Genomic DNA, 11,934 nt, shown 5'->3' with positions numbered 1-11,934 from the left:
ATATATATATATAGATATATAGATATATAGATATATATATAGATATATAGATATATAGATATATAGATAATATAACTGTAGCAGTCGGGGGTTAGGCTAAGGCTAAATACAATACTGAAATATGAGAAAAACTACTCGGTTAAATAGCTACAACAGAACATGTGTTCTTATATGATACATTGAAGAAAAGAAATAAAGTTAAAATAAAGTGTTTTTTTTTAAAATAAAAACATTTTAACATTTAAAGTAAAGGGGCTGAAAAAAAAGCTTAAGATTTGATTGAAATATCTACTTTAGTTTTGTTTAAAAAATATATATTCATGTTAGAAAAGAGATACAATAATGTAAAATGTGCTAACCTCATACTGGTAAATATTAAGTCTCTAAAATAAATATTATTGGAATATTACGCAGGGGTTTCATGGCCGTTCATTAGCCACAGAGCGTATCCCGTCCGGATATTTGACCAACGTACAACTGATCCAAAATGGAAGCAGCTGTAGTACAGGAACCCATCCCTACTCAGCCCTCCTGCTACGTGTGCTTCATCATCTCTAGTGCTGCTGCTGTTACGGTGGACTGAGGGGAACACGGTTCATTGATCAATGAAAGAGAGTTTACCTGTGTTGGCGTTGCTGCTGGCAATGAAACTGATGACCAGTGGTAACCGATTGAACTGCACAATCTGTTCAACACAGACACGTTACATTCTGAGAGGTTCATCTTAAAACTCAAGCACTACATACATGTGGATGCTAATAAACTACTTGATCTGAGCACTGCTTTTGATACAGCTGATCACTAAATTATCTACAGTGAGGGGTTACACTGGCCTGCCGGGAGGTTTTTAACTGGTAATCCTCTCATGTTTCTGGCAGAGAGTTCCTTGTTGCAATTGATAACTTTTCAAAATATCCAAAATAACCTGTGGGGTTCACCAAGGAGCGATTTTAGGGCCACATCTTTTTAATCGATATGTTCAAAGTGCAAGACAAAAACCTTTGATATATCTATATTATTGTAATTTTATGAATCACACTTCATTGTATTTAAGCTGTTCTGTTTTATTGTTATTTTTTCATCTACTTTTTATTTCATGCTGTTTTACTACTATTTCTCTTATTATAGCTTTTAATTTTATTTTATTGTATTTTCGTGGTTATTGTCTGGCATGCATGGGTCTCAAATTGCTAAAATTGTTTTAGTCTTTTCAATTTTTTTTCTTTTCTGCACTAACCTTTATGAAAGGTTATGAACAAATACATTTGATCGATCGATAGATGTGTGTAATATGAAGGGTTGTCTATGAAACAAGTTTCATGTTATTTTAGCAATGTTCTGTAAAATGCAAATCAAGGGCACATTTATAAACTTAGTTTTTAACTATTTATAAGCGCTACATTTCTTCATTCTGTGTATTTACAGTTATTTCCCTGAGTTACTGACCATTTATCATTTGATCCTGAACTGTGAAGCACTTTGTGTGCGCTCTAGAGATGAATCACGACCGTCCTCCTGAGACATTACCTGGTAGGTGTCGTAGTAGCAGATGATGCTCTTGTTCTTGGAGAGGCCCAGCTTGCTGCCCTGATCTGTGGCCAGAGCAAACGTGGACAGGAAGCCGGGTCTCAGAGCTTGGACTGGGGCGTGGTCATTGGCAACTGCAGAGGGACACAGAGGCAACGCAACGTTCAACAGCAACCTTCCAGACAGTGACTGCTCACGCCATTCTTTTCAAACAGTGTCGAACATATTTGCAGAATACATTCTCCTCAAGACCAACAGAGGTTTCACGTGTTTTGTTGTTTCCGGCCCTGGAGACCAAAACAACGGTGTCCCACCTATGTTTTCAGACCACGGTCAGGAAGCCGAAGCAAGTTAGTTTGTGTGTTCTGGGCCGGCGGCAACCTCCGGTTCAGACGAGTGAAGCCGATGTGAGAGTGTCTTAAAACTTGCATTCTCTCTACTGATCTGGGTTACTGTAGAAACATGGCGGTCTGCTCTGTACAGAGGACCTGCTCCCTATGTAGTTATAAATGGCTCATTCTAAGGTAACAACTATGCTTATGAGGGTCCTGGGACAGAGGATGTCGTATTTGTATGTGTACAGATTGTAAAGCCCTCTGAGGCTAATTTGCGATTATGGGCTATACAAAATGCATAAATTGAATTGAATTAGTGGAAAATGCATGAAGGAGAGAAAAGGATCCAGTAGATGAGGACCGAAGGCTTCAGAAAAAGGTTTCTTACCTTTGATAACTGGGACACCGTCCCTGTCTGTCACTATGATCGCATGAAGACCTTCAACACTGACGGAGAAGACACAGAACATTTCATCAAATAACTCACACAATATATTCTGATGCTATTCTACCATTAGCATTCATTATACACACCTTTGCAGCTGTTTGTACAGATATCTCTTCAAATCCTGCAAAGATCAAATAAGTAAATAAATAAAAAAAGTCAGACATGAGCGGCATTCAATTAACTGGTTTATTGGCGCGTGCGTGAGGCAGATGTCTCGTGGGAGTGGCCTTTCAGGAACCACGTCGATGAACCAGGAAGTAAACATTTCGATAGCTTCGCCTCTCTCTTTCACAATGTTTTTACGGTTTATTTTTAAAGACTATAAACGGAACAGTTTGCTGTAAAAGTCACTACTCGTTCGCGAGGCTGTGGTTGACATACCGAGGACATATAGCGAGGACCAGAGTGAATGACAGAGTTGGTGGTCGGTATCGATGCCTGTTCAAAAATACTTAGGTCAATAAATCCTTTACAAAACGCTCTTGTTGTCCGTCTTATATTTGTATCATGTATAGTTATTATCTGATGTCCGTGCATTCATACAGCCTGTGAGTGAAACATACTGAGCTCAAACACCGCGTACAGATGACCGTCAGCTGTGATGAACTTGTGATACAACGCTGTTAGGCTATCTCACGTCGCTTATGTTTGTTATGAAAGACATGCATCTTTATCATCATAACTATATTCTACACTGTGCAGCACACATTCACCCAGATTAGACACGACTGGTGACTCTCGTTTTGTTACTAGAGGGACCGAAATTGAATAACTGAACACAGGAGTTAGTGTGTCTGTTGAAACATTACGATGGAGCATTCATTTAGGATTTCGACAGTACCACCAAAACATTATCCATCTTCATTACGAACGCATAACATTCGACATAACAACAGCAGCCCTTCGGTTCTTGTTAAAGTCTGATCACGTCCGACGCTGGAACATTTAAGTGTCTTCTGAACTAACTGGAAGAGGAGTGACAGACAGACAGGCTCTACTCACATCAGCCATGTTAGCCGGTGTTTTGTCACCTTATCCAGGCCGCTCTGTGGGGAGAAAACAGTGTTGGCATATTATTATCTGACAATATGAGGGTCCTTTGAAGTGGATTGAAGCATGCTGACGTGTTAGCTAACAAGATAACTGGTGATGTGTTGCTCTCAAGCCACTTCAATAGATACAGCTAAACTACTAACTGCTTAAGTTAACCTCTTCATGCTAAATTAATTTGAACTTATAATGTAATCGCTAAAACAAGAACATAAATGAAAACATGAAATGGGCTCACATACCTTCTTTGAATCCTTTTGAATAGACTATACCTAATAGCTAGCGTTGTTCCACACTAGACAAGAGGCAAAGACGGGCACGAGCAGAAAATCACATGACAAACTTGTTTTGTTTCCGGGCTCCTGGAGAAGTGTTGAGGAAAGTCAGTACTGCGCAACACTTTTGCCACACAGCGCACTGGCGCAGGATTAAACGCATGACTAGAAGGTGTTGTTGCCCTCAAGCTGCCAGGATGGTGGAGGCTTAGTTGTAGAAAAAGCACCGCTCCAGCTGTTTTAGGTGGGACTACTTTAGAACATATAAACGCAGCATTGAAACCTACTGCATGAGGCAGGCGTACTGCTGGGCTGTGGGATGATTTTAGTATCGTGACTCATTGGTGGAACTCAATCATCCACACTCAAAAACAACTCTTATTGGCAATGAACAAATTCAAATCATAGTATTTTTTAGCACACAACTAATTTAATTATTCTACAAGAAAAAACCCCACAAAAATCATGCATCCCAGTCTTATTTAAAGGTTATTATGGCAAATATATATTTGAACAAAATGTTTTTTTACACTGCATACGACGTGCCCTTTTTTGACAATGCTTGTTTTAAAAGACGAAGGAAAGACAGTGACCTTCTAGGTTTAGTTTAGTTTTAGCTTTTCGTTGGTAATAACAGAATAGAGAGCAGCTGAGCAGTTGTCATAATCCTGAGACCAAATCCAAATATAGGCAACTATTAATAGAACATCTGAACAGACTGGGCAACACCACACTACTCTGTGAGGTGGCTGGGAGGAAGCACTGTACTGTAGACGCAAACAGGTGAGTTCATTGAGAAAAGACAAGCTGTTCATTATCGACACTCAACTATGTTTAGATAGTTTAGTCAGCATAATGGTAAGAATTCAAAGAACATATTTTGACGGTTATATTGCTAATCAGTGGTTGTCAAACTGGGGGACACATGACCAGAGGAGAATATGAGGATTGCAACTTAGGTTGAATAGATGTTTGACACAGCAGACATTTTTGACTTCTGAAATTCAAAAATGTTCACAGTTAAAGCAAATAACATCATCATTTGCTGCATTGCATTGTAAAAAGAAAGAATAAGAAAAGGTCCATGATGAACAAACATGAGTGCGCCGATGCTATCAAGACTAACAAGAATTATTCAGAAAGTAAAACAAAATGTTGGACAGATGTTTGACAAAGAAGACAAGAAAAAGTGATGATGCTCATCAGTCAAAAACCAAATTAGGAAGAAACCTATCTTGTTCTCAATAGTTATACATTACCATTCATTTTTAGGAACCAGACACCAACACTGAACATCTATGTTGTGTTATTGTTTACCTTTCTAAAGGAATGCTTCAGTAGCCTATTACACTGTAGGGACAGCAGCAATAAGGATAAAGAGCATGGATGGGTTATTCATGTAACCAATAAAATATAATAGAACAAATAGCTGTTCAGTGACAACCATGTAACCCATTATAACCGAGAAGTGGTATGTGGCACAGCTCAGTGGTAGAGCAGGGTCGTCCTTCAATCACAGGATCGGCGGTTCGATTCCCAACTCAGCTAGTCCATGCCGATGTGTCCTTGGGCCAGACACTCCATCAGTGTGTGAATGGGTGAATGGTGACATGTACTGTAAAAGCACTGGTTCAAATATTTTCCAGTCAGTGAGCTGATTCACTTGAAGATGATCGACAAGGCACTAATGAAGCATCTCTGTTCTCTCTAATATAGTGGAGTGGTACTTTTTTGGTTTGTGTGTTATTTTGTCTTGACTTTGTTCTTCTGATTAGCATGGGGGACCTTCAGCACTTTGAGCAGGACTTCTACCCGACAGGATATTACATAGATGACCAGGGTCAGACCGTGGCCCACTACGATACCTACGATTCCACAAACCCTGCTTATTATGACACGTAAGTATTCAGACTTTTCAGGATAGCCCTCTTTTGCACTTTTCCACTGTGTGGAACTGGTGGCTGTAACATATCAAGACACATGCTAATGTGGCAACAAATAAGACTGCAAGATTCAACACGTCTGTAGACCTCAAGGATACACACTGTTTTTTTGCGAGAAACCCTGAATGAAAACAGAAACGTTGAGTCTAGTACGTGCTCTGTGGCGAAACGAAGACTCTTCTCATGATCTCATCATGCACAATGAAAAGCATTTTAACCCGCTTCCCAAACTGTGCCTCTTCTTCTTCTGCTTCTTCTCTTTTTTTCCTTTTTTAAGATGTATTTTAGGAATAGTGACCTAAAAGACCTAAAAGATGGAGCGCTGAGATCAATTTACGGGTCACAAGCCGGAGTGAGGAGATGAGGAGACGAGGAGACGAGGAGGCACAACATTGGGAAATAAGAAAGGCCCAAGGGCTTTGCATTGGGGCTGTTGAAAGGCATTTTGGGATATGTAGGAAGGCACTAACCTAAGTAAAAGTAGGTGTGGCAGGTTTTGGAAAGCTTTTGCTGCAAAACATTAGAGGTTTTACACCAAATAAATCCTTTATTGACTTGAACATTACTGATTGATGGCACATATAACCTAGGAAGGACTTGCTGATGGACTTTCCCACCTTGAAAGCACATGCAGAATTATTCTAATATTCCTACTTTTAGATTATTTTAGGGAGGGGTCATATCAATATTTTTTCTTGCAATTGTTTTCAGTGGAGCACAGGCTTTTGTGCCGGGTGCTCTGGATCCCCTCATGGAGCAGCAGTACACTGGACAGTTCTACCAACCTGCAATGCTTTCTGGGACTGTTGGAAGCCCAGGAATAGATTATTCTGAAGAGGAACCGACCCTTCTTGAGGGTAAAAAAAGAATCTGCATTTGAACTAATCTATGTTTTCTTTGGATCTCTATAACTACCTATGTTGTATTAGTTGAAATCTAGCAAACAACTGTCTGTTCATAGAGAGAGATCGAATGTGTTGAATCCAGGACACAGCTGAAGAGTCAACTAATTACTAAAAACAACATTTCTGTTCCTCTTTAGAGCTCGGCATCAATTTTGATCACATCTGGCAGAAAACACTGACCGTGTTGAACCCTTTTAAGCCTGCAGATGGCAGCATTATGAATGAGACTGATCTGACTGGTCCCATCCTCTTCTGCGTTGCTCTGGGGGTCACTTTAATGATGGTGAGCTACTAGCATAGTAATGCCTATCTCTAACAAGTATAATGCCATTACTAGGAATACTACTACAATGTACAGTAGTGTGATTTAACAAGTGCCTGCTTATTTCTTTATTCTCATATATTCAGGCAGGCAAAGCCCACTTTGGTTATGTGTATGGGATCAGCGCTACAGCCTGTATCGGGATGTACATTCTGCTGAGTCTGATGAGTTCTCTGGCAGTGTCTTATGGCTGTGTGGCCAGTGTCCTGGGCTACTGCCTCCTGCCCATGGTAGCCCTCTCTACATTCGCTGTCTTCTTCTCTTTGCAGTAAGTCCATTGAGTGGTCGTGCATTATTGATATACTGTTTCTATTCGTGACTTGTTGGATGTTAAAACTCAAAAGTTGTCATGCATGGAGGGTGGTCGTCAAAGTTGTTGGTGGAAACAGGAAATCTAGCTGTAAGGGTGCTGTGTTGCCCAGCAAAACTGCTGAAGTGCTCTTGAGCAAGGCACATACAGTATCGCTAAGGTGCTGTGAAATGTACAGTTCCGAGATCAAATCTCTAACTTGTGTTAACAAATGCGCAATAGGTTGGATATTGGCTTTTGAAGGACACTCCTGTACTTGTGTTCTTGTGAAATGTCATCGGTCACACACCTGGTTGGTTTGTGTACAACTACCAAAGCTGGCTGTGAACAGGAAAGAGGCTGTGTGTCGCAAACTGCCGTAAAAATATACAATTGAGACGCATATTTCAAATGTGCTGTATCTATGCCCAAAGAATGCTCCAAAAACCCGAATAATATCGCACATCACATTGTCTTAATCTGAAAATGTTTCATTTGGAATAAGGTTTCATTTGGAATATCCCAACGGAATTTGTTGTTTACATGACCCCTATCAAATGTGGAATGTTGTTTTAGATAGTGTGCATGTAAACCTAGTTAGTGCCTGTGTGAAAAATGAATGGGGCTTTTACCTCCGTAAACAGCCACCTGTTACAGCTGCTCCCACTTTAACGCAATGCTTTCAGCTACTGACGCTGATACCGTTTAACAATCAGCCACCACCTTTGTCACCAGCGCCAGCATCCTCACCAATAAGAGAATGAGCATGTTGATGGTGTGTTTTCATTCGGACCGACAAAGAGACGGTCAGATGTCACTAACATGCAGGTATCATGCAGAGTTGAGGTCAGGTTGACTTTCATGCTTCAAATCCCTCTTTTTGTTTTCACAGAGGCGTCCTGGGTACAGTTCTGGCCTTGTTAGGAATTTGTTGGTGTAGTCTCTCTGCCTCCAAGATCTTCATCTCCACTCTGGCTATGGAGGGCCAACAGCTGCTGGTGGCTTACCCGTGTGCCCTGCTCTATGGGCTCTTTGCATTGGTCACTGTATTCTAATAGTCACCAGATTAAACCCGGAGGAATATCTTGATTATTCAAGCAACACTCTTTTTGATTTCTAGCAATACAGTTAAAATGAGGAAATATTTTTCACCCCGGTCTATTTGTGTGCTTAAAGCACTCAAGGGGATTGAAAGGGAATTTAGGAACTTGGTGCTATGATCTTTTCCTATATGTCTTATTGCTTTACAGAGTGTGGGCAGGCTGGTGAAACCGCCATGTAACCTCTTGAGTACTGTTACAAATAAAACTCTACGAACTCTGGACAATCAGACATTGCATTTTCATCACCGTAAACTACTAGAGCATTATCATTTACTGAGCTTTGAGGATTTTAAGTCATTTTCAAATTTGTGCCTGGTTCTGGTTCATACAATTTTAAATGGAGCTTCAGCTCAAGGCTGAATGGTTTCATTTTGTTGTTTTACTTAAAGAAGCTTTATTTAATACTTACATAGCAGATATTTGTCTTATGATCTGAAACAATACCTTAATGCCTTGCATGTCATTCATTCTGTCTCTAAATATTTTGATGAATAAATATATATGTAAAAAGTGTATCTGACATTTCCAGGTCTCAGCTTTCCTTAATACTTCCCGAACAGTTTAGATCCAGCAGCATGCAAATATATATATATAATTATATATATGAATATGTGAACAAAGCAAGGAGAAGCTCAGATATCAACACAGAGAGGGAGAGAGACTTCATTCTCCGCCCAGGTAGACCTTACTCCTTTATATCTTTACATAGACACAAGTTGGTTGCTTCTGTAATCGTGGTCTGAATGTCGTAAATTGCTCCTTTTAAGTAATTTTCCAGAAAATACAATTGCAAATTAATGAGTGTTTCCATACCGTACATAAGGGGTTAGTTCATGGAGATAAACAGCTGGTGGGGCCACTTCTCTAGTTGGCCATCATTAAACTGTTGCAGGAAAAAAAAGCAGACGACATGACGTAATCACAAAAGCAGTAGTGAAACCTCAAACAAAGAAAAAACATGTTGAAAACAAATAACATCAAGACCAATAACATCAAGAAAATAAGTAAAGGTTAAAGTGCTTGGCTCACTAACAAGTTAATTAGTCTTCAAACCACCTCCAAAGGGCAGCCTGACAATTTACACGGTACAGAGAGACAAACAGTTCATCCAGTATCCATGTATTAAATCCTGCTCCAAATCTGTTCCATGTCAGCAGGTCTGTGGATTTCACCATAAGACTGAAAAACAAGCTGGATTATGATGTTTCTCATTTAGAATGATTAATTGATAAGTGTCCACAGTGTGGAGACACCATACATGGAGGTATGGATGGGGGTGCACATAGTAATCTATTTTACATTCTGTTTTGAGAGGATGCAGTTTTGTCTGTAAGTTCATCCAGAGTTCTCAAATACATCAAAGACATTCCCTGTTATTACAGTAGAGGGAGCTACAACATCAGCTTTGCAAAGTTAAAACCATTCTCACTGACTGAATGAGGACACATTTCTCTTTAGTTCTACTGTTGGATTCATGAACTGAGAAAGTTGTAAATGCAACAGAAAGTTGGTTTCATTTCTTGTATTTTAAGCCTTTTCCAACACACTGCTTTGTCATTTTGTTTGCTGCAGAAACACTTCTGTATTAGTCACATTGTCCTGGAGAACAAGCTGTGTGTGTGTGTGTGTGTGTGTGTGAATGAGAAGAGAGGAGGATGTCAACAGTCAAAGTCCACAGAACTGTGGAGCTTTCAGAGGAAGCAAAGGAACTAATTTCTCACACAGCCTCCATGATGTATGAGGGTCCGAGCAGACTCTGACAACTGCAGTCAGTGATGTTCTGCAGACAACTTTCTGTAAGAGCTGGGAGAGCGAGCGGGGGAGGGAGAGGAGGGGCACAAATGTCGACACAATTCGCTGTGATATTAACAACGGGTAACTTCTAAGGATCCCGTTCCAATCAAGCAGGTGGATCCAGTCCCTCAGGTGGTGTTCGAGCTGACAGGGTCGAATACCAAAGGCCATGGTCTCTCTAGGCTCTGTGGTTCTGCTCTGTGTGAGAGACTTTGGAGGCCTCAAGACTGAGCTCCATCACAGAAAGATCATAACACTGCTCCTTCGCTGATGCTGTTTTGCAAAATGTTAATCTTCTTAAAATACCCTTAATGAATTAAAGCCCCTTAGTGTAAATAAAGTTGTTTGGTACGGCAGAAAGAAATCCCTTAATCAGACAGGTTGGTAACAAACCGTGGTTAGTCAAAGCTATTTGAAAAAGAAAACAAAGCTGACCAGTGAAATGATTACTGCAGCGATGCACGACGGTGGTTTGTGGACCTGGATTTACACTGTCATTTCTCTTATATCATTAGAGGGTTGATCTAACCACAAATATCATTTTACAGCTTTAAAAGTGAAATTCAAACAGTTTCAGTAACATCTGTGAACTTCAGTACATGCTGAAATACTTTTTTGCCTTTCGAGGGGACCTCCTTTCAGGCTGTGACCCTCTGATGGCTATAGAGTCTAGAACTTAACCCTGTAACCTAAACCACAACATAATTGGTCGATTCTGCTTGAGGCCTTGCAACAGAGGAAACATGCAACATGCTGGATCCTACATTCACAGTCTGACTCAGAGGAAAAAAGACAGTTAGCTGAAGTGATAGCATAAACAATAGCCAAAGAGTGTGTTTATATTAGTGAGAATACACCCCCGTCCAGAGAGAATATATGTGAGGGAACATGTGTGCATGTTTGACAGACAGAGGAGGGAAAGGGAAGGACAGCCCCGAGGAGCAGGCCCAGACTTTCTTCTCCTGACTGTTTGGACTGGTTAAAGCAAACAAATCCCTCTGGCCAAGCGGTAGGCTGAAGACAAGCGCTCCCCGGGCCCCACGTAACTCTCCTGCTACTTCACACTGAACTCCTCCAGATGATTGATGGGCTCTCTCCTCTCAGAGTCTTGCTCCCGCTAACCTTTCATTCACCAGAACACGGGCTGGCGGGGATCTCCGCTCGGTGACCCATCATTAACCAGAGCACTCCACATCAGCTGCAAGTTCGACCTGCTTAATCTTCAAACGTCTATTCCCTCCAGCAGTCTTATGAAGTGTTCATGTGTCATTTGTGAGGATGCAATATGGATCAGTTATATTTAGAATAAGTTGACTTCCTGCTTCTGACGTTTGGCGGTATTAATATTAATTATCACAAGTAAGTTGGATTTTCACCATGCCCATTCTGAAAAATAAACCACTCAAAAGAAGGAAAGCTGCAAGCCGGACCCTTGCACCCCTCCGCGTGTCGGGGCTGCTGGCGGGACGCTGGTTGTTGCAGCCAGGCCCAATGACACAGGAACTCTGCTACAACAAACGGTTCAAGTGGTTGTGAAGGGGGGCAGTCACCCATGGAACAGGAACTCTCTGCTGAGTGCAATGATGCCTCCTACCAGAGTCTGTGACAAACGGTCCATGAGTTGTGAAAGTGGTTGGGGTTTATATGTAGAGTCTAATGTTATGTAAATGTCCTCAGGCCTACAACAACAACTTCCTGTTGGCGAAAGGCCCTTTTTTGTTACCACGCGTCCTGAACGAATGTATGCTATTTTAGTGTCAATGCACTTATAATTTCAAGATAATACCGACACCAAATACTGCTCTATGTCAATTTGTAACAGATGCCACTGTTGTCCCTGCTTTTATTTTGAAAATAGAAGGAAGGAAGGAAGGATGACCCTTCACTTTCAGGTCAGATTGAACTGGTGACACTTTCCTCTGAGTTTGAGTTTGTTCTCAGGG

At 40.9% G+C, this 11,934-nt stretch overlaps 2 protein-coding genes across 2 annotated transcripts; one reads left to right on the top strand and one right to left on the bottom strand.

Moving 5' to 3' along the window:
- Positions 1 to 91: 91 nt before the first annotated feature.
- lamtor3 (late endosomal/lysosomal adaptor, MAPK and MTOR activator 3) lies at positions 92 to 3,712 on the bottom strand. The gene is made up of 6 exons (XM_031866755.1): positions 3,603 to 3,712; positions 3,313 to 3,356; positions 2,397 to 2,431; positions 2,251 to 2,309; positions 1,528 to 1,661; positions 92 to 685 (listed from the first exon to the last, which is right to left on the bottom strand). Exons 2-6 carry the CDS (start codon positions 3,319 to 3,321, stop codon positions 596 to 598), a joined length of 327 nt encoding a protein of 108 aa, XP_031722615.1. The 5' UTR covers positions 3,322 to 3,356; positions 3,603 to 3,712; the 3' UTR covers positions 92 to 595.
- A 646-nt stretch (positions 3,713 to 4,358) lies between these two features.
- LOC116393998 (protein YIPF7-like) lies at positions 4,359 to 8,409 on the top strand. The gene is made up of 6 exons (XM_031866753.1): positions 4,359 to 4,418; positions 5,411 to 5,533; positions 6,290 to 6,435; positions 6,621 to 6,766; positions 6,892 to 7,073; positions 7,987 to 8,409. The coding sequence occupies exons 2-6, from the start codon at positions 5,412 to 5,414 to the stop codon at positions 8,147 to 8,149; spliced, it is 759 nt and encodes a 252-aa protein (XP_031722613.1). The 5' UTR covers positions 4,359 to 4,418; position 5,411; the 3' UTR covers positions 8,150 to 8,409.
- Positions 8,410 to 11,934: the final 3,525 nt, after the last annotated feature.

This window comes from Anarrhichthys ocellatus, unplaced genomic scaffold, assembly GCF_004355925.1.
Source record: "Anarrhichthys ocellatus isolate YVR2014 unplaced genomic scaffold, GSC_Weel_1.0 scaffold36, whole genome shotgun sequence".
Lineage (NCBI taxonomy): Eukaryota > Metazoa > Chordata > Actinopteri > Perciformes > Anarhichadidae > Anarrhichthys > Anarrhichthys ocellatus.
This window is presented reverse-complemented; position numbering and strand designations above follow the sequence as displayed.